Source organism: Scomber scombrus, chromosome 19 (genome assembly GCF_963691925.1).
Source record: "Scomber scombrus chromosome 19, fScoSco1.1, whole genome shotgun sequence".
Taxonomy (NCBI): domain Eukaryota; kingdom Metazoa; phylum Chordata; class Actinopteri; order Scombriformes; family Scombridae; genus Scomber; species Scomber scombrus.
In genome coordinates, this window is record NC_084988.1 from 5,916,612 (window position 1) to 5,939,225 (window position 22,614).

Sequence of the window (22,614 nt, forward strand, 5' to 3'; positions counted from 1 at the left end):
ATCCCTCTCCTCTTCCAAACCCGTCCCTACAACCTCCAGCCTGTCACAGTCATCAGGGTAGAGCGTGAGAACGCTGTCGTGTGTGTCTTGAAGAAAACACATGTGATATCCTTCCCAAGATCTAGGAGTCAGTCTAGGTTAGTTACTAGTGGGGTTGGGAAAAAGGGGAAAAATGGGGGAAAAGACTGTTTTCATCTCGACTGTGTTGACTTGGATTTGAACAACCTGTAGGTTTAGGGAGTAGTCTCTCTCTCTCTCTCTCTAATGTGTACTATCTCACCAACAAGCAGTAAACAAGGAGGGATTTCTAAAAGGCTAATGAGGAATCTTATCAATATTTATATGAATTCACAACACAACCCACTATCAAAGTACTGAAATTTGGCACCAATTGATCTAATGTAAATAGGCACTCAGTAGTACAGACGTAATTTGGTCAGTAACCTTAAAAGCAGCTGAGTTCGGTGCCCAACCCTACATAAATGTCATTAGGCATTAAACACACTCTATTTCTGTCTGTGTGTATCTGTCCCCGTCTGTCTTTCTGCAACTCTTCACATTTGTGTAGAATAGTACAAATGATGGTCGGTTAATATAGTGTACTCACAGATTAATTAATTCTGGGATGATATATGGAATTAAACTGTTTGCTCTATTTGGTTTTAAGTGAGTCAAATCAAAATTAGATTACTTTTATTATATTCATGCATTTGCCTACTAAAAAGGAAGGGTGGGTGTTATGAAATCAGGGTCATCTTGTACTTGTCCCAGTACACAATATGCAGTGTGCAGTGTGCAGTATACCAGCGCTCTGCTTACCTGCTGGTTGGACTCCATCCCAATATAGGAGTTCCTGGAACTGCAGTCCACTGGCGGAGTCTCTTGCCTGATAAAGTCTGCCATCTCGATACCCCCTCCAGGGTCCCTGTACAGACAGACACATGAACATAAAGAGCATATTAACATCCCATTACATGTTATTTACCTCCTTCAATTCACTCAGCCAACCTGATTCTTCTTCCAGGGGAGAAATGTAACTTGATAAAGCAGGCCTGTATTTTACATCCTTTTTTTTTTTTAATGTAAACTGAAAGAGCAAAAAAACAGACACAAGCCGCCATGTAAATTTTCTCCAGGCCTATATTTAGCCTAGATGTGCTTGTTTAACCAGTTGGTATGTCGAAACAAACAACTTGCAGGAGATTGTCTATAAATCATTCCATATGCCAAGAAATGTTTCATAACGGGTCAAACCACAAAAAATAAACACTCCATGTCATACTACAAAAAGAAGCGCAAATAAGAGTGGAACCGGGAAAAAAGAACCGGCGAGAGAAAAAAAAAAAAAAAAAAAGAGTGTGAGTTAGTGCAAAAACACCTTAATCAACTCCAGCTCAGCTTGTCTGCTCTACTGTAAACTCAAACAACCTGGAATGTAACTCCAGATGTGCGGGCAAAGCTGCGACTGCAACTGCCCCTGTGGTCAAGAGCTCTCATTCTTCTCGCTGCCTTCTTTTCCCCTCTCTCAGCGTCCTGCTCAGCGCTCCCTCTGGAATGTGAATATGAGTCACTTCTCCGAGTCATGGGCAGGAAAATGCTGCAACCTCTCTGGCTTTTGTTCCTTCTGAATGAGAGCTAGACCTCTTCGTTAAAAAAAAGAGACATAGACAGGAGGCTGGCATTCAGAGGTGGTGTAACACATTATTTGGTGCTTTGTAATACGCTACAGTACCCATTATTTCTCGGTAATGGATGACATAAAGCTTTTTTAAATGTGCATAACTCTTTAATATTGTTTTATCAAAGGAGGCATCACAGTCACCATTATACTAAGCATAACTCACATGCTGATGAGCTCATTAGTTACCCTAAATAAAGCTTTATTAGCACATGTTTCCATGACAACATACCTGTCTTTAATAATGGGACACATGTTGAACTGTATGTGCTTTAAGAACCTTTAAAGTCTAAATCTGAAGGAACCTGTTGTATTAAAAGTGCAAAAGGTTTTCATATAGATGTATACTTACTCTAAGGAAAAGTGATTCACCTCCTACCTTTAAGATGTTTATAGACCACTTAACACTTTTTTTTCTCCTTTGGAGAGACTGACTTATGAGAAATATGGTCATGGAGAGATTTTTGTTAAATGAGGCTTTTACTTTCTTGGTTTTGAATTTAGGCCTTTTATTATTTGAAATGTTAATTCATTCTTAATGAACACCAGATGTTGTTGCTGTTTTGTTGTATTTTTGGTGGTTTGTTTTTGTTTGTTATTAGTTCAATTTCTTGCATTTGTACTTTTGGTTGGTTTTTGTTAACGTATTGTGCAGCTGGTGTGTATGTATGACGTGTACATGAATAAATAAGAAGGGTAAAAGGTTTGATTTTCTAATTTTTCTTAATATTAATGTGTCCACACGCAAAGCAGATACAAAGACATATATAGGCAGGCACGAACAGAACTAGCTCCAACAAGAGAAGCTCAATGTGTTTATAGCTGTTCCAAATGGACCACACTTGAAGGCAGACACTTGAGAAAAGCCTGCCAACATAGAGAGGCAATCATCCTTTAAATGCGAGGATAACGATGCAAGAAACTCCTGGACAATGTTTCCTGGAGGCATTCGTAGAGTTTTGAACTCATTTGCAGATTTGAGAAGTGCCAGAAGTTGTGCAAGAAGACCCAGAGGGAGAAGTTCAAACCCGGCCCTCTCCTTTCTCAGCTCCACACAGACACACCTGTCTCACTGTGTAAATTGGGCGTATTGATGGACTGTCAGCGACGTCGTGGGAGGGTGGTGGGTTTTAGTTTTTTTTAGAAACTGTTTCAACCATCCTAGAAGCACTTTGGCTGGAGCACTCTAACAATGTAAGGCTCTGAATAGCATGTACCGAGAGCTGCAGTGCAAAAAAAAGTGACAAAAAAATATGTCAATAGTCTTGTAATGCATTTTAAAAACAATGCTTCACAACTCACTTCTCAGCACACACACCAAACTGATGACAAATAACAAATAATCTAACAAGAAATAAGTAATTGCTGTGAAAGTAATTTTCCCCGAGAGTGCCTTGGTGGCTCATACTGCTTGTATCAATTGAACCCAGCAGGGCACAAAATTAGCAACAGCCATCAGCCAAACGCTGGAAAAATATGCAAAATGGCTGGTAAATTTGCTTCACTCACCAGCCAAAAAAAACAATGGTAATCTGTTGAGCGTACATTCTCTGTACACTTGGCCAGTGGACAAAAAAAGTTGATTTTGCACCCTGGATCCCAGCCTACAAACCTCTGTCTCTATCAGTTGTGCTCTTTCCAAATTACGGTCAAATGGGGCAAAAATAAAAATCTTAAAAAAGTGATTTCCTCGTTACAGATGGACATGACGTGACCTATCTGGAAGTCTTTAAGGCGATTTATTGACTCTCCTCGTAGCAGCCTGAATCTCGTCTGCACATCACCAGTGAAGGACTGGACCTTTGACCTCAGATCCAATAGTCAACTCCAGATTACATCACCTTTAAGTGTCTTGACTCACTCCACAATCATGCTCCATGTGACACTTCACCATCACTGATGAGGAAGCGTGACATCTTCTACCTCATGCACAATACTCCTACTAGAAAACTATCTGCTTCATCATCTGAGCAGATTAGTTGTTCACACTCACGGAGCATCTTTGTCTTTTATCCCCAGATATCCTTCGTCAGGTGGTAGAGGAGGGCGTGAACTTACCCCGGGCCGTTGCTGTCCTCCCGACGCGTGACACCGCCGTCATTGGCCCCTTCTGTGCCACCTCTGCTGCCCTGCGTCTCCTTGGCCTGGTGCTCCACCACCTCCCCCTCATCCAGGGCATGGTGGAGGCGGTAATTCACCGTCTTCAGCAGCAGAAACATGGCAGCGATCACACCGCAGTAGATTCCCACAATCACCATGGTTGGCGGCAATGCCTGGGATTAGAGAAAGAAGCAGAAATTAACTGTGAGAGAGTGATACTTAAATTATACTTACTATGGAACGAGATAGGCTTTTAATTGTACTTTATGTGGCTCTGCACCCTTTTTTTCTTCCTGTAGTATATCTTGTGTTTATTTTCTTTCCTTTATTTATCTTCAGAGCCACAATCTGACTTACCTGCTAAACTATAACATCATATTATTATTATTATTGTCTTCTTATAGTCTCTTTTTCAATAAAGAAAAGAAGCAGAAATGCATTTCTAAAAAGCCCTGTCAACATTTTAGCTGTCATGTTGATCCAAAAAGGACAATGAGCCAGCAGGTAGGCAGCTCAGTCTCGCTGAAGGTTACTCTGACATTATGAGCCACAGCTGACACATCAAGTCCTGACAGGAATCGAACCTGTAAGCTGTAACCAACTATTACATCTAAGTTCTAGCGCTGTCTCTCCTCTAAACACAGCTGAAAGAAGAAAAAAACATGCCAAAAAATGCCTTATTATTTACGACACATACGGGCATTACTGCATTCAATTATCATTTTAATGCCTCTATTAATTGCTATCCAGAGAGAGCTGAGCACCTGTGTGTTTACCACAAGGTGTCCGAGCTCCAGCTTCTAGCTTCACTGTCGTCCTTGAGATAACCTGCTGCATCTGTTTGCAGTTATTACGACGACGAAACACCAGCACCGCTCGAAACCTGTGGCGCAATATATAAACCACGGAGCTGACCAATGTATTTCCACTCCAGGAATAGAACGGAAACCACAGACCCAATTTGAAACATCGGGCTTCTTAATATAGAAAGTTAGTATGCTTAGCAAACAGCCATTTCCTGATATGAGTTCATTTATTATAGAGGGTGCATCTGTGTAAAAAAGAAGAATCATTCAAGTGACATGTGAACCTGATCTGTGTCCGCCCCCCCTCAGCTGCTCAAGTGTTATAATTTGACAAACATCACATAAATAAACAAGCACTAGACTATACCTGCTGCTGATGATGATGGGTCAAGCCCTTTTTTAGGGGGGGGGGGGGGGGGGGGGGCTAAGAAAGAGGGCTAAAGTAAACACATGATGCATAATAGCTTTAATAAATAAAGAGGACAACAAAAGATCTTATGTGACAAATAAAATAACATTCGAGCCTCTAAAAAATTGTCAGATTGCTGTTGCATCCTTGTCAGCTGTGCTCTTGCAGTCACAGCTGGTAGCTTCTGAAAACTGGTGATACCACAAATCACTACAGACAGGAGGAAAGCAAATAGATAAGAGGAGGAGGAGGAGGAGGTGTAGTGGGGGGGGGAAGGGGAAATTAAATTCACTGATTACAGCTTGGCACATTGTAATCGACTGATTATCCATGACAACATATCCCAAAAATGTAACATCCACAGTGAGAAATAAACACTGAATTTATGAGACAAAAGAGCTTTTTTGGGTCCCATCTAGTTGGTGGAGACTACACTTTAAAAGGGAGGCATTTGGAGGCTATTTTGTTCATTTTTACCCTTTAAATCAAGCTCAACCAGGTTTAAACCCAACACTTTAGTGATTTAGTAGCTTATTTTCAACACAGCGACAATATTTGGCTACATTTAGCTTAGTTTAGCGACACATTACATTGTCTGCGCTCCAGATAATAGACAGAGACCGGCCGATGGCAGCTAACCTTAATGGACACTTGGTAACTTACAAACACTCAAGACACACACACAAAAAAATACCCCAATAAAACAGAAAAGAGGGGGATTAAAAAGAGAAGCGACAACACTCACCATGTATAGTGTGAAGGGGAAACATAGCAGAAACAGCCAGATATACAGATGTAAAGCGTTGACGAAGGTATTTTGATCGGGGTCGTAGTACCACCCGCCTGTGATTGAAGCCCAGACCCCTTGCCTCAGGATCTGCAGCGTCTGCGACCCCATGTTGTTGTGTTGTATCCCCTTTTGAATCCGACCGACCTAGGTGGTGGTGGGTGGTGGGGGGGATTGGCTGACACGCTGGCTAGTCGTCGCTGAACATGACAAACGGTGCTCTGTTTTCAGACACTGGCCTGAAAATCCCCTCTGCAGCCATCTTCTCTGCTGCTGCTGCTGCTGCTAGCCAGCCAGCTGGGGCACTGTTGTTTCCAGTCCTCCCAGCAGAGGAGACTACTATCCCACCACGCCCTGCGACTCACTTCTTCTTCGTGGCATTGATACACAGTAGTAGCCATGGAAGCAGCCCTGCACACACACACACACACCACACCAATATATATATATATCTTTTCAAGCATGCATTCATTGGTTTGTGATGATTTTGTCCTTTTAGCTCCCTCTCCTGGGTGTAAATGCATGTGTGTGTGTGTGAGTGATAAAGCATGTCTGACCTCAGCATGACACTGAGATCACTAATGCATCAAATATAATGTAATTTTAGGCAATTAGAGGCTTGGAAAGATATATGACCAAATGGCGACACCTGGTGATTTTACTCTCCCATTGCTTTCAAAAAACATCAAATATCAAGTATGCATTGTATTTAAATCCTTTAGTGAAGTAAAAGCACCAATAAAGCAATATAAACATACTCCATTACTGCAAATGTAGTTGAAAGATTACAGTAAAAGTAGTGGTTGGGTCCCTTTGAATGATGTATTATTATGTAGTATGACATCAGTAGATTACTAATAGTGAAGCATCAGTGTGTAATAGGGTTACTGTTATAGCTGCTCGAGGTGGAGCTAGTTTGAACTACTTTACATACAGTGGGCTAGATTAGTACAGTGGTTCCAAACATAGGGGTCAGGCCCATATAAAGGGTCAGACGATGAATCTGATGGGTCCTGAGATGATTAATGGGAGAAAGGAGGAAAAACAAAGTTCTGATACACAAATCTGTTTTCAGTTTTTGAATTTTTTCCTCTAATCTTTCATTTTTGGTGAAATATTGGATCATTTGAACATTTATTGAAATGAAACAATGTGAGAAGTTTAGAGGGGAAAAATCACTATTTGGTGTAGCTGTTAACAACTCATAGACATCTGAAATGTGACCCAGACTACACACTGCTTTTTGTTAGATGTCAAAAGACAAAAAGGTTGTAAACCACTAGTTTCATCTTTAATTTTAAAAGCTTGTTATATTATCCATTGTGTCAAATCTAAATCTGAAAACTAACTCAAGCTGACAGATAAATGTAGTGGAGTAGAAAGTACACTATTTATCTCTGAAGTTTAGTATTTCAAATAAATGTGCTTAGTTACTTCCACCACTTCTCAGTTCATATCCTTTTGTAAAATTAATAAGCAAAGTCCATCATTTGTGGAAGAAGTATTATGATGCTTTACCTAATATCAATACAACTATGTAAAAATACTAAAAGTCCTGCATTCAAAACCCTAAATAAGTAAAAGCACAAAAGCATTAGCAGCAAATTAAAGTATCAAAAGTACTCGTTCTGCAAGAAAAAAGCCCCTGTGACTGGTAAATCATGAAATAGTCTATTACATTACTACATAGTTAATACTAATGCCTCAGTGTAACTGGCATTTCACTACTGCAGCCAGCTGAGTTGGAGCTAATTTTAACTGCTTTATTTTCAGATCAGTAGTTTAGTCTGGTGGTTCCCAGCATAGGGGCAAGCCAGCCTTTAGTGGGTCACCAGATAAATGGGAGAAGTGAGATGATAAATGTTGCAGGAAACAAGGAAAATATTTGCTGTGAAATATTGTAGACTTATTTTGCACCTGGAACAAACTCAAATGAAATCGTGTGAGAAGTTTTGAGGCACACTAAATAGAAATTTCGAAAGCAGAAGAACTTCAAAATTGAACTAAATTACAGTACTTTAGTAAATCTTAGTCTCCCCCACTGAAAACCATCATGTTCGGTAAGGTAGAAAGGGGAACTAAGGGCAGAGCAGTAGTACAGTATGTTTTCTTTTTCACATTTGCCAACACAGGTTATAAAGATTTGTTGAGGAGCATTTACAATGGAGATTTATCTGCAAATCTTGTCTTTATGCTATTATCAACATCCAACGAATAAATATTTATATGAATATGATTCGATTAATCCATCTACATGTGAGGGTAATTATACAAAAGGCAGGCATACTTTAAGCTGTATTTAAAGGTGCTTAGAAAACAGCAAACACACGTATTTTGGCCCTGAAGTGATGAGTTCTTGATCATTGGACAGCATCAAAATGATCTCACTTACATTTAAGATGATAGAGATAGAGAGATTTGAGATAATTTTGCTCAGAGGATGTGAAAACCAACCAAGGAAAACTGAAGACTGTTACTTGCCAAAATAAAACACACCAGGATACAGTAGCTGTTACTTTAATACAAAAACATACAAACAAAACAAGATATTAAAGTGGAGAATTCCTTTCAAAAGCAGTTGAAAATGTATATAATCAAATAAGGGTACTTATGTCAGGAAGCTCACCGCCTTTCAGATGATGCATTATGAGACATCTTCCTGTAAAAGCAGAGTGGGAATGAAACTGTCCTCCATAGTTGCCACAACACAAACATAATGCTGATGTCACCAGTAAACCGACACTGATGCTGATGTCAGCTGATCATCAAAAAAACGCATCCTTAGTGTACACTGTACACTACAATGTGAAATGCCTGCTGACATCAGGCTGTTAACCCCTGTTCGTGCTACAGCTGCCTAAAATGTTCATGATGCCAGCCTATCAAATGCACCAGACTAAGGTTACAGTGTAAAAGTAGTCCTGGCACCGAGAGGGCCAACTGACACGTTTTGTGCCAGATCATTCTTAGCATCCTGTAAAGTGATCGGATGAGCGGAGTGGCAGACGATCTTCCAATTGTAGAAACTGAACAGAAATTCTAACAATTTTCAACTGTTCTTCATGTTAGTGCTGTAGGACTGTTCACTGCGTTGCTCCAGGAGTGTGAGAGAGACAGCTGTCACTGCAGCCTTGCTCGCTTCTCTGGGGGAGGCTTGCTTGGTGGAGCTGGAGCGGAGGACTTTGTGGCTGGCTCCCTCTCCTCTTGTTTGACAGTTTCTGTGGGAGGCTCCGGTTCCTTCTTTACCTCAACTGTAACAAAAGAGTATAAAATTAATGGGAAACTTGTGGAATTTGGAGGTGTTGGGCTTCTGTTTCTTTTACATTTACATTGAAATATGAACACAAACTACCCTGAAAATTACATATTTAAGCCAAATTTATACAAATTAAAATTCTGAACACATAGGCAATAATCCAGAAGCACAGCCAAAGACTCAGGGTAGAGAGTAATAATAATAACACAAATGCACACAAAAGCATATATTTATATAATTTTTCTGTAACTTTAGGATTGTGATATAATTAGAGGTTATAACTATCAAGATCATACCTGGAATAGGCTTCTCACCAGGCTTAGGCTGAAATTGCAGAAATAAAGAAAAAAAATTAGAACATATCACATCAACATGAAATAATTATTTTTCTAGGAAAGATTCCAGCAAAATGACTGATAAGATTGTACATGAATAATTCAGAGTCAGTATGACACATACCTGGTAGAAGGTTGGCGGAAATTTTGACCTGAGGTCCATGAGGAGTGTGTCCACACGGTGCCTCTGAAACAGTGAACTAGGCTCCTCTTTCTTCTTAGACTTAGGCTTGGTTTTTTCTGTGGAGAAAACAAAGCATTCTGTTAATCACATTTTGCCTAAATCAACTTCAACTTGCTATTGCTGTGATAAATATTCCAGGATTGTAGCTCAGGCTCTTGTACTACTCAGTATTTGATTAATTTGGTATAATATGGTTAGTTAGTACCACAATGTACTCTGTATGACACAGCTGAAACGAAGTGCCAAAAACCTAACCTCTCTCCTCCTGGTCCTTGAAATGCCACCAGTATCCTTTGGATGGGTGATAGCGACAGTAAGACATGGACTCATCAAACGCCGACTGGATTCCATGGACAGCAGAAAGCTAAAATAGATATTATTCACATGTCTTCAGTTTCACACACCTGAATCTCCCTTTAATAAACTTTCACTGTTTTAAATGTATCATAAAAGATCATATTAGAAATTCTCACCGCTCTGGAGCTGATTACTGTTCCCAGGTCTGGAGCCTGATAAACCACTCCAGCTATGATGTAGTAGTCAGCCAAAGGAATCACTGTAGGGTGGAAATAAACAGTCATGTAAGATTTGTATTTTTGTGTGTGTGTGTGTGTGTGTGTGTGTGTGTGTGTGTGTGTGTGTGTGAGTGTGTAAACATTTGTTACTTTTTGTGACATTAAGCCATTAATGTAGGGCAGATTACAAATCCAATAAATGGTGTTCTAACAAAATTAATATAACACTTCTTGAATGTTTTGTAACATTTAATCTGCTAGATAATAATACAGAGGACTCCAGTAACCAGGTGTACAACTAATACTCCATTAAAATATTTCCCTTTTATTTCAGTAAAATATATAGAAGCTTAATTATAGTAACAATGACAACTGTAGGTAATTGTGATATCATATATACATGCAGTGGATGTTCCCCACTGACTGACCAAAATACCACAACTAAATTCTTTAGATGCCATGCTGCTGACCTTGTGACGGTGACTGCCTCTGCTGTTTACGGATTATATAAAGAATTGGCTCCTGAGCATGAAGAAGGATGTACTCCACTCCCACCATCTGACTGAAAATGAGACAGAAACAATGTTTGCATTTAGTTTGGCATGTAACACAATGATATAACAGAAAATACATGTCTGGTCATGTTGTATTTGGTTTAATTGTACTGTAGAAGGCCCACATGTTGATTCATTGCCACAAATCTTACATTCAGTATCTTCTTCTGAGCTAATACTGCTCTTAGTTTTCTCTGACACTTAGTCCTTGAATCTAAATTGCAGTGAGAAGTCAGGCTCAGATTTAGCTGGTAGGGACTGTCTGGCTCAACAGTACTTCACCAGAATAGCTGTTTTCTGATTATTGTATGTATTACTCGCCCTGCCGCCCATCACATCGTCTTTATTTACATATTACTATTTGCAAAATCCAACTAAATCCCACTGTGCTTGATGAACTTACTTCAGATGCTCCAGAGTGAGCCGCTGCATCTTCACTACCTCATTATTACAGGTTCGATCATAAAAGGGGTTGCTCCTCTCAGAGAAATAGTCCAGCACATTTCCAGGGTTAAGAATAGGCACCCAGCCGCTATCCACCCAGGAAATCCCGAGAAGGTTGTCTGCAAATTGAACAAAGAGTCAAACATTAAATGAGATCAGGCTGATTTAAGTACATTCATATTGGTTACATGGGAGTTTCGGTTTGATTTCAGTATTATAATGAACTCTTTTAGAGCATTGATTAATGGGGCACTAATATCATACACATCATACTCGCAAGATTGTGGCCTCAGCATTAAATGTCACTTTGATGCGGCAAAGAGTATAAGACGAGTTGGTTTCAATTAGGACTTCAGGACTTTGGAAAACATGACTGACTAAACCTTATTTTGATCGTTTGGTTCATACAATTTCAGGAAACAGTGAAAAATGCCTCTTATAGTTTCCCACAGCCCAAGGTGACATCTTCAAATTGTTTATATTGTCCAACAAACAGTCATAACTCAAAGATATTCAGTCTGTTATTGTTTAAAGCTACGAAAAGCTTCAATTACACAAATCTGAGAAACTAGATTCAGCAAAGGTTTGTCATTTTAGCTTAAAAATTACTAAAACAATAACTCAATTATGAAAATAGCTAACAAGTAATAACTGACCCATTAATTGACTAATCATAGGTATAACTACTATAACTAAATGATCAGTCGACTAATCATGCAGCTCTCTAAGTACATTTCCCCACTGTGGGACTAATGAAGTATAAGTGCAAATCTATTTGGATGTGATGAGAAAAAAAGGAAAAAACTCAAAAGAAAAGATTGACAAACAGTTGGCAGCATTTTCTTCACCAAGAGATGTTCTGTACACTCGCCCAGCTGTGTTAAGTTATATTGTCTATAACTCATTAAAGATTATTCTGAAGTGTAATAAATTATTATCTTATCTTAATTATTCCAGCTTTAAACGTGTTGTAATATTCTGTAAATAAATAAATCTATAGTGCCATCAAGATAAAAGTTGCATTTAATTTCTGCTAATAAATCTGCAAACAGAAAAAGCATTGACTGTTCATATTTGTGCCTCTCTTATTAACATAATAATGAACTGTCAGTAAGTTAACAGTAACACTGAGACACGAAAGGCACAATCTGGGGCTAAAAATGAATACTTTAAGTGCTGCCAGTACTTTAGCAGCAGTGGCTTCTAATTGTTTACCAATCAATGAATGAAAGCATCAAATATAATCAACAACAACAAACTCTAATAGAGGGGTTTATAGTTGGTATTCTCTCCTCTGTCATTAATAAGATTCACTAACATTAGGAGACATTAGCTTAGCGAGCTGAATCGGGTATTTGTAGTTATGTTATGTAACAAATCTTCCTCAGCCCGCATTTAACGGAACTGACTTAGACTTGTATGTGTTTGTACAAATGAAATGACCACAACCAGGAAATATAACCATTTAGTTAATTGGTTGGTTAGTTAGCCGACATGCTAACCGCTGCTAGTTAGCTGCTAGCTGCTAAGACAAAAGTCTTCATAGCAGATTCATTTTATCACAAAGGGTCAAATATACGACGCCACTCGTTTACTTATCACATGTGGCCAAACAAAAAAAAACATGAAAAATATTAATCTTTGAATGAAATGATTACAACAGGGATTTAATTTGGTTACCTCTGAAATCCACCGCCGCCATGATGTAAACAAATCGTCTCACAAAGATTACGTAACAGCTGATGTGTTTCGGGTCGTACTTTGATGACGTCTTTAATTAGTTAAATTGGAGTGAAACGCACAAATTAGGGTTGAAAATACTGATGAACGTATTAATTTAATTGGGAAAAATGTATTGTTTGATATAATGGAAAATAACACTCATTTGTACATGATAAATATTATTATTATTATTATTGTTATAATGGCCAAATTCCATAAATGTAAATTTACAGGTAAGAAACCATGCTGCTTTATTGCATTTAGCAATGAGATCAAACAATGCATTAATTAAATCCAATCCTCCCTAAAACCAAAGGCAATTTAAACTGTAACACATTGTGCTATGTTAAAAATCTTTATATAGATCCCCTACAGCATTAATTTTTAGTTGTAATGTGTACATTTTCTTTTACATGTACATTTACTTTTCTTTGTATTTGTCATATGTACCCAGAATTTATACAGTGTTGTACAATGTGTAAATATAAACGTTTTCCCCCCCTTTTGTTGTCAATTTAAAAAACAAAAACAAATTAAGAAGGTATTAAACTACAAAATACACACAAATGCAAAATGTCATAATTATCTCATAATGAGTTTGTTGTACTTAATTTGTTTATATTGTTTCTGAATATTGTATATATTTTTGTGTGCATCTTTCTTGACAACAACTGTACATCCACCACACTCCTTTCATATAAAAAAACAAATCAAAACAAACAAAACAAAACAAAAAAACCAAGCATACTTTTAATAACCAGTCATATTTAATAGCTGTCCTCCTGGCCCTCTTTTATGGTCAGCATGCAACATTTGCTCCAGAGAGCTGAAATACCAGAGACACACCCAGACAGCTGAGTTCACTTCCCTGAGAATGTGACAGAACAGATGGATTTAAGCATGCTGAATAACAAGCTGCACACACACACACACACACACACACACACACACACACACACACACACACACACACACACACACACACACACACACACACACACACACACACACACACACAGTGCCAGAAAGGGGCGACCTTATTCATCACTTCAGTGCCTGCATCCCCCTCATAATGTGGGCTCCTGGCCGCCTTTTAACCTGCATAAACTCCAGTTTGGATGACATCATAGCCTGTCATTAGGGGATGTAGCTCGTCATGTGTCTGTCCAAACTGGCTGCGCAGAAAGCCAGCAGTCAGGGTAGAAAAAGCAGCCTGCTCGGGCGAGAGACAACAAGCTGGATGATGTTTATCTGACACATCTTTGTGGAAATGACGGACAGGACTGCATTCCTCCAATTTGAGATAAGAGCGAGAGACTGAGATGAATATTTAAGATAATAGAGGAAGGAATAATCACTCCCATCGAGAATTTGCATGGATGTCACAGAGACATGTAATTAAATGAGGACCCAATTAGATAGATGTTTGAATCATTTTATTATGGTAAATCAACAACAATACAAGAAGTGCAAGATAAATATCAAGGTCTATCTAATTTTCATCTCATTTATGAGATCATACCATTAATAATAATAATAATAAAAACATCTCCCACATCATCAATAAAGAAATAACTGTTCGCCCAGTTTGGTTTGAAATAAAACAGTATGCCCAGTTATTAAACAAATTGATAATGAAGTTATCTCCAGATGAACTGATAATAAAATCAAACCTCTGCTCTTCCTGCTAAAGGACCCCCATAGGACCACACTGGTCCTGTATTTATCGACCAATCGGCTGGTCTGGGAGGAAAAATACGAGAATAGGCTACAACAGAGGAGCGCGCATCGCAGGGTTGCGCAGAGAGAAGACGTAGCTGCGACACTGCTGGCCAGGCAAAAGACGCAACTATACGGCCGAGAGGATGCAGTGAAGGAACCCCAAATCTCCCAGCTAAATCAGAGCCCGGTGTCGGGGCGGGTACAGAGAAAAACAACGTCGAAAATGAACGTGATCCAAGCTGGGCACGACGGCAGCTCCAGGGTGGAAGGAGGCAGAGGCAACCACACAGACAACGGCGGCGGCGGTGGCTCCCCGAGGCTCCAGCAGTGCGCTCAGCCTCCCAGCAGCAGCAGCAGCAGCAGCCGGAGCAGAGATGCCAGATACCAGCAGCAGCTCCAGCAGCAGAGGCATCATGGTGGGTCGATGCTCAAACAGCCTTCCCACAACGAACCAGCCGACGTCGTGAGGCGTGCGCTGGACTTCAAGTGCCAAGGCACCCAGTGTTATAAGGATAAGAAGTACCGAGAGGCGATTGGCAAGTATCACCGCGCTCTGCTGGAGATCAAGGGGCTGTGCAGGGTTCTGGGGGATCCGGACACCAGCTCCAAGCCTCCTTCCCCCCTCCTGCCCACCATCAGTAAGTCCAGCCCGCTGACAGATGAGCAGAAGGGGGCCATGGAGAATGCAGAGCTGGAGTGTTACAACAGCTTGGCCGGTAAGAGACATTTCTATCACACATTACACACATATTACACACATATTACACACACACATTCACACTCTACACTTAATCTGTTCTCTTTTCTACAGAGAAAGATTCTGGGAATACTCCACAGCTCATGAATGATTCATAAAGACTATGAGTCATTCTCAGGGTTACCCCATTGTTTGTGCCCTCACTTTTCCTTTTGATATGATTGTGTATTTGTTCAACCCTCAAGCAAATTCCGTCAATATATTTGCTATTCCTTGAAGAATGAAGGAAAGATTTCATTGTATTCTGGTGCCCCTTAAACATCAGCTCATGAGGCGTTATCAATAAATACTCCTCTCTCTCTCTCTCCTCTGTTTTCCTCTTCTCCCATTTCTAAGCTTGCCTTCTGCAAATGGAGCTGGTGAACTATGAGCGAGTGAAGGAGTACTGTCTGAAAGTGCTACACAAGGAGGGAAAGAACTTCAAAGCTCTGTACCGATCCGGCGTGGCCTATTACCACCTAGGTGACTTCCAGAAGGCCCTGTACTACCTGAAGGAGTCACACAAACAGGAGCCATCAGGTAAGTACTCACAGTCTGAGCTCCAGTATCTCAACAAGTCTTCTCAGTCACGCTGCACATTTCTGTTTCCAATAATTATCCAATAGAAAACGTTTGATTTGTTGTGCTGAGAAGAATCACATCTGTTTGTGTTGCGCCGTGTTGTCCTTCTAAGGAATCTAGTCATGAAACAATTAGTCAGAAAATGTACCATAATTATATTTGGGCATTTGTCAACTAAAAACACAAAACATAATCTGCTTCTAGTTACGCAAATGTGAAGAGCTACTTGGCTTTTTCCTGTTTCATATAATTACAGAATATTTGTCTTTAGATTGGATTTAACTTGTGATGGACGTTTAAATCAGGGACAGATCATGACTCGATTAAAACCACTGTGTAGAATTTGAACATTTCTGACTTTAGTGGTATAAATTTCAAAGATTTCTTTGAATTTGACCCAAGGACGTTAAGATGAGTTATCTAAAATACAACACATACTGCACCAAATTTCCAGAATAATTTGGGAGAAGGTACAGTCAAGGAAAACAAATTCTGCATGTAGTAGATTTAATCACAGAAAAATTTAGATCATTGTCAACCACAGCTCTATCTCAGACTTGTGGAGGTGTAGCATCGACCGTCTTGGAGCAAGTGAAGGTAAAGGACTCAAAACAGGCAAGTAAGGTAAAAGTCAAAATACTACGTCAGTGGTTCAAAGCGAGGAAAGACGTTAACTAACAGGTGTCAGTCAAGACAGGCAGACAAATCAAATATATACTGTGGTAAGACTGTGACTGTACATAGTAGATAAAGCACAGGTGTTATTACATTACAAGACATGGCAGTATGACAGTGAATAAGCAATACCAAGACCCTGAAACTGAAGCACATAAATGGAAATCATCCATCACTGATTTGATTATTTACACGTTCTTATTACAACAGTGACATGTCATAATGTGTTCAGTGGAAAGAGCCTTTAGGCAAATCTGGCTGCTAATTTATGTGCTGTGCTATCACAGAGCATAAAAAGACAAAAAATAAAAAATAACGCACTGCTTCTGTCTGACTTCACAGTGTGGATGTGAAGGTGTGTTGGGTGGAGGAGCTTGTACCCAGCAGGGATTACTTGCTAGCTTATTCTTATAAATGATCAAACTCTAAGATTTCTTGCATTGCAGTCTAAAGTAAAGAATAATAGAAATAAAAATCAGAATTATAGGATAATGTAAAAAGTGGAATCACGGCTTTAAGAGAGCACCCAGCTGGCAAGACAGCAAGACATCACACCCAGGGAGGCCGATCATCCCGCAGCGCCGAATGCTATCGAAACATGAGGATTTAATGGAGATTATGAGAGTATTATTGATTTCATAGGACAGAGGATTGTGACTTTTGCTTTCCTTTACTTCCTCCGAAGTTTAAGTTTATTATTGGAGCAGCTTATAACAGCACAGCACAGAAATGGCATCAGATTTACTTTCATCTACAACCCACATTCGTCTATAGATGAGCTGGCAGGGAGCTGAAGAAAAGGGGGCAGGTTTATATGCCGAGGAGCTGATTAGGGAATTGGGAACAGGTGTGCAGGTAGGCGCAGAAGTCAGGTAATGACTTAAAAGTGGAAAACACAGGGGACTACAGCCGGACAGGATGGTAATAGCTGGCTAGTGACTGGCAGACCAGAAAAGAGTACAAGAGTTGGTTGTGACATGACAGTGAAACCTCTGATTAACATAATATGTTTTATAGCTCCTTCCTTTGCCGTGACAACTACAGAGTGAAATTGAACTTGTTCTCATTTACTGAGGACCATCTAGAAATCCATCAGGGACCTGCAGTGGTCCCAGAGCCTCAATTTGGGAAGCATAGCTATGAGAAGCTGAGCAAAACTGAACATGTCACTTTAATTGCATTATTTTAGAGAGTAAAAGAATAACATTTGTGACATGGTCTCCTTCATAGTGGTATGGTGCATGTATTTGTTTTTTAAGTAACTGAAATCTATTCAGCCTTTGGTAGTCTTTATGTTGACCTTTAAATTTGGGCATTAAATTCATTCTTAACATTAGAAATACATACTTGTAAAATATTCTAAACTTAAAGCTTCCTCGGTTTTACTAGTGTATCTTGTGGCTCTTTTTAATTCAGATCTATTTGCCGTTATCATTGTTCACCTGTTGTTGTAAACTGGGGTAATGTTTACAGTGTGTTGCAATTGAATGATGACATAATTGTTTGCCAGTGTCGGCCCGGTTGACCCTTTCATAACCCCTCAGTATAAGCTTTAACTGCATGGAAACAAAAACAAGTTTCTTTAAAAATATTTCCCTTAGCCACTTAATACTATTAAACATACCACTGAGCTGTGTTTTGGTGGAGGATTTATTAATGCACTGTTTCCTGTTCTGAGCAGGAAATAAATCAGCCTTTTTCCTGTCTTTGTTTTCCAGACACCAATGTCATCCGCTACATCCAGCTGACAGAGATGAAGATTCGCCGGAATGCCCAAAGGGAAAAGAAAGAGGCGACATAAGCGCTCGCTGTCAGATGACTTCTCACCCGTCAAAAGTTTCTGCCCTACTGTGTGCCACCCAGACCTTACGCACCCCGAGTCAGAGGTCTCGGTGTGAATCGATGTTTGTTTGCTTTTGCCTTGCACAGCATCTGGTTGCCAGTTATGTGATTGAACTTTACCACTGTGTGCTTGAAGCATTTAAAAAAAAGAAAAAAAAGAATTGTACCCGATACTGAGTTCCCATCTCCAAAACCGCCAAACTTATCTAGTGTAAATCCATCCCGAGTACGTTTTAACCATTACAATCTGATGCACTGCCAGTCCAAACATTGCACATACAGGCCAACACTTGTGATAGAGACAGGAGCAACAAAGTCCAACAGAGTGAATCTAGCAAGTCTGCAGGCGAGCTTTAGTGTAAATTAACACCTGCCCTCGCACAAGATGTCTTTGGAGTCGCACGGAGTAAATGAGTAACAGCCACCTACTCTTCTGTAACCATACTTTTTGATTTTTAAAAGTTACTACTATAGATCGAGATTTTTTTTTATACTCTTGATAATATCTGAACAAAAGGTGCTTTCAGGAAGAAGGTTTTTAACTCTCAAGACTTGGGCAGGACATCATGAGCACATGGTTGCTAATTCCAGTATGAACTTAAAGAGACATATCACAAAATGTAAATAGGCTACTTTATAGAAATCATAAGAAAATATAAAGGGAGAGGCCAGCTATTTGTGTCTTGTTTATTAATTCCAAAACAAAGCACTTCATTCACAGCATTTTACTGTATCAACAAATACTGTATGTTTTACTGTAAAGGTATGCGTGTAATAAATGTGTCTATTGATTGGAGGGTTTTTTTTGTTTTGTTGTTGTTGTGCTGCAGCAGTGGACTTCCTTTCAAGTTATAATTTTCATTTTTCCTAAAATGTTCCTCTTAAGATATATAAAAGTCTTTGGAAAAATGCTGATGAAAGCACATGTGTAAATAAAGAAGTGATTCAAAGCCGATTGAAATGATTTTCATACCTTTTTGTCTTGGTGGTTGCCATGGTGAGGCTCGGGTTTTATTAAGCAGGGTCATGGAGTTGATTTTAATTAAATATTACATAATGAGGCAGAAAACCTCCTGATTTTACACAGATAATCATCTTAAAGTGAAGGATAACTGATTTTTTTTGGTCACTTTGAAGGCAGCTGTAAAAACAAACTGACACATGACCTTTCAAGTTGATATGGTGAACTTGATAGTAAACTGTTACCTCGTCTCATATCAAGCAGATACAGAGCATTAGCATTTGGAGTTTTTGGTCACTTGGCAAATTGAAGCCGAATATCCACTCTCCTTTTATGTCCGTCTCCACCATCTAGCTTTTGTCTGTCTGCCATTTTTGTGGCAGGCAGTCCCAGTTTGTGCCTTTTTATGTATTAGAAGTACATTCAAGTTACAGTCTTAACCATCTGTTCCTCAGAAGGACATTTATCTGGCAATGTTTGAAAAACCACTACTCAAACTACCTGGGGATAAAATATTCTGTTCACTGCATGATAAAGATTTGAACAGTTTTCTTATCCAAACCAAGATGGCAGCCGGCTGGTTACCAGGATCAAAAGACAGAGTTGTGAAATGGGTTAAACTTCCCCTTCAGACATGTTTTAAGACACGTGAAAATACTGATACTGTGATCAATAATTTGTATCCAATATTTTACACACACACACACACACACACACACACACACACACACACACACACACACACACACACACACACACACACACACACACACACACACACACACACACACACACACACACAAAAGCACTGACTTAGAAGTTCTTAAAATAACATCCTTAGTCACATATTGAATTGATCCTGAATCCTCAATATGCAAATGTTTTTAAACTGCTGGATGCAAGATTTCTCTGACTTTACCGAAAAGTCAAATCCATGTTTTATGTTCACCGGAAGCTCCATGTTTCCACATCACACTTGCGAAGCTTCACACTAGACCGAGATTGGCTTCGGAACTAGTCATGGTGTCACAAATCATGTTTGTGAGTACAACGCCTCAAACTCTGATTTTCAATGAGCACAGAGAAACTTTCCACTTCCAGCAGATGAATGTGTCAAACTCCGCACATACATCATTCTGCACAGTGAAGCTCAAATATCAAAGTCAAATAAAAATGAGGAAAACTGATTTTTATCTTGCAGCAGAAAAAAGTTTCTTATCCAGATGTTCTTTGTGGAAATACATTCAGAATCGTGGTGTTTTTCTAGGTTTTCTAAAAAGCTTGAATGAATGAATGCTTCACTCCTTTAAACTGATGCGAATTATTCAGGCTTTGCTTGCTTTTGGCCCGGTTCCTCGAGTAAGACTGTACATACGGGCGACCTGAGGGTGCCAGGATGTGTTTGCTGCTGTGTGCTTTATATCCATGTGCTGTCCTGCTGTCTCTGACATGCTGCTGCTTGCCTGCAAGTTTTCTTTTCATCTTTTTAAGCTGCAGAGCTGAAATACCCTTCTGGGATAAATAAAGCCATCTGACTCTGAGTCAAATATCACAGGGTAATTATCTTTTGTAGAAACAGATCGTTAACATTGTGTTAGTACATTAGAGACAAACTGGGGCAAGGTGCTGAGCAGGTAGTGCACTCTGTGTTAATCAGAGCTATTTAGCTGAAAACAGCTGCGAGAGAGTGAGAGTGAACCCTAATCAGTGAAGTTATAGGCTGGAAAATCAAAACAAAGAGATGAATGAGGCTGCAAGAACTTTGAGAGACCGTTCAAGCTATTTTTAGTCATTTGATGCATTGTTATTATATTGATTAGAGACCCTTTGATTCAGGACATTGACAGGGCATCATTTGAGGACAGAGAAGAGAAGAAATGGCGACCTGGTTGGATTATTTACTATGATTTTACTCAAATCAGTGTGTTCCAGTGCAAATACAAGTCAGTCAATAACAGTATTGTTTCAAACCTGAAACAATGTCCATCAGCGACAGTAAGATCAGCTTATTCGTGGTAAGATTTCAAAACAGATAATGACACCTTGGCTACACCTTCAACTAGCACCCTTAGTTGAAACACTGTGTACATCGAGCACGATCACATCCCGCACGGTCCTCGGACAGAGAGCATTCACATTTGCATGAACATCAGGTCACACTTCGGTTAAAGAGAGATCAAGTCTCAGAGGATGCAGAAGTCCAGGCTGAGAGGTCACTTGACATGAGAAGAACAGGCATTAAGAACCGAGTCAGAGAGTGTTTCTATTTATTATTTTCAAATAATTCTTTGTTTTTACCTGCTAGGTTTATAGTTCATTTAGCACCTCTGACAGCAGTAACTTCCCCACTAAACATTTTGGATGTGAGACGCACTGTCCAGCAGGTGAAAATAAATAGTAAAAATTACTTGAAAATAATATTTAACCTCAGTCTGGCCGAGACAAACACATGAAAAATGTGGAAACAAAATGTAAGCGATGTGCAAAACCCAGCTGACTGTTCAAATTAGAGCTGCGATTAATTACTATTTTTCATTATAGATTAATCTGTTATTATCTTGATGAATCAGTTAACTGTTCAATCTACTAGATGTCAGGAAATGGTGAAAAATGCCCGTTACAATATTCTTAAAGCTCAGTTTGTCGTCATTAAATTGTATGTTTTCCCCAAACAACCCTCATATACCCAAAAACATTAAATTTACCATAAGATAAAGCAGCAAATTATTACATCTGAGAAGTTATTAGGAATGTTTGGCATTTTTACTTTAAAAAATGACATAAAAATTAAAGCATTAATTAAATAGTTGCAGCCTATTTTTCGACTAATTGGTAAAACAGTTTCAACTGCAGCTCCAGAGCTGGATTAAAACTATCTGCACCCTTGTTAAATAAATTGTTATTTAACTGCTCCAAAAAAACCCAACAAAATAACCCCAAAAAAACCCTGAATATCATTTAAAATGCTCCAAAAGAAAAGAAAAATAACATGAAATGAACAGGAGGACAAAAATAAATGAATGCATTTTGTTGGAAGCCACATTAAACTCAATCATAGACTGCAGTAAACTGTGTCAAAAAAAAAAAATCAAGGCAAATGCAATAAATAAATAAAAAATATAACATCAGATAAATTAATCAATAAATAACATTATATAAATAAATAAATACATAAATAAATAAATAGAAATATAAATCATAATCAGGAATGCACTTCCACATGCCACCAGGGCCTGCTACATGTTTGCCATTCAAATCTCATGCACTTAGTTGCTTACATCACCTAAATACATACATCCCTCATTT

The 22,614-nt window shown here is 39.1% G+C and overlaps 3 protein-coding genes across 6 annotated transcripts in view; 1 reads left to right on the forward strand and 2 right to left on the reverse strand.

Moving 5' to 3' along the window:
• Positions 1–6,067, reverse strand: part of pcnx1 (pecanex 1) — a 37,128-nt gene extending 31,061 nt beyond the window's left edge. For all 4 annotated transcript variants that reach the window (XM_062440089.1, XM_062440088.1, XM_062440087.1 and 1 more), the window contains exons 1-3: positions 5,739–6,067; positions 3,737–3,951; positions 820–925 (exon numbers count right to left, since the gene is read on the reverse strand). In XM_062440089.1, coding sequence (XP_062296073.1) covers positions 820–925; positions 3,737–3,951; positions 5,739–5,891 — 474 coding nt within the window. In that variant the 5' untranslated portion in view covers positions 5,892–6,067. The remainder of the gene's footprint in view (positions 1–819; positions 926–3,736; positions 3,952–5,738) is intronic.
• Positions 6,068–8,281: 2,214 nt separating this feature from the next.
• Positions 8,282–12,806, reverse strand: med6 (mediator complex subunit 6). The gene is made up of 8 exons (XM_062440152.1): positions 12,749–12,806; positions 11,028–11,187; positions 10,541–10,632; positions 10,029–10,111; positions 9,811–9,919; positions 9,496–9,611; positions 9,333–9,360; positions 8,282–9,031 (listed from the first exon to the last, which is right to left on the reverse strand). The coding sequence occupies exons 1-8, from the start codon at positions 12,768–12,770 to the stop codon at positions 8,901–8,903; spliced, it is 741 nt and encodes a 246-aa protein (XP_062296136.1). The 5' UTR covers positions 12,771–12,806; the 3' UTR covers positions 8,282–8,900.
• A 1,294-nt stretch (positions 12,807–14,100) lies between these two features.
• On the forward strand, positions 14,101–19,302 carry LOC134000693 (tetratricopeptide repeat protein 9A). Its single transcript, XM_062440143.1, has 3 exons — positions 14,101–15,228; positions 15,606–15,788; positions 18,224–19,302. The coding sequence occupies exons 1-3, from the start codon at positions 14,736–14,738 to the stop codon at positions 18,304–18,306; spliced, it is 759 nt and encodes a 252-aa protein (XP_062296127.1). The 5' UTR covers positions 14,101–14,735; the 3' UTR covers positions 18,307–19,302.
• Positions 19,303–22,614: the final 3,312 nt, after the last annotated feature.

What these genes read in the sequence shown, in the direction of transcription:
- LOC134000693 (XM_062440143.1), top strand. Translation starts at nt 14,736, where the DNA reads ATGAACGTGATCCAAGCTGGGCACGACGGCAGCTCCAGGGTGGAAGGA. An exon ending in GTGTTACAACAGCTTGGCCG is followed by an intron (nt 15,229 to 15,605) that starts GTAAGAGACATT and finishes CCCATTTCTAAG; the next exon opens with CTTGCCTTCTGCAAATGGAG. An exon ending in ACACAAACAGGAGCCATCAG is followed by an intron (nt 15,789 to 18,223) that starts GTAAGTACTCAC and finishes TTTGTTTTCCAG; the next exon opens with ACACCAATGTCATCCGCTAC.
- med6 (XM_062440152.1), bottom strand. Translation starts at nt 12,770, where the DNA reads ATGGCGGCGGTGGATTTCAGAG. An exon ending in GAGGCAGTCACCGTCACAAG is followed by an intron (nt 10,112 to 10,540) that starts GTCAGCAGCATG and finishes TCCACCCTACAG; the next exon opens with TGATTCCTTTGGCTGACTAC. An exon ending in TGGTGAGAAGCCTATTCCAG is followed by an intron (nt 9,032 to 9,332) that starts GTATGATCTTGA and finishes CTTTTGTTACAG; the next exon opens with TTGAGGTAAAGAAGGAACCG.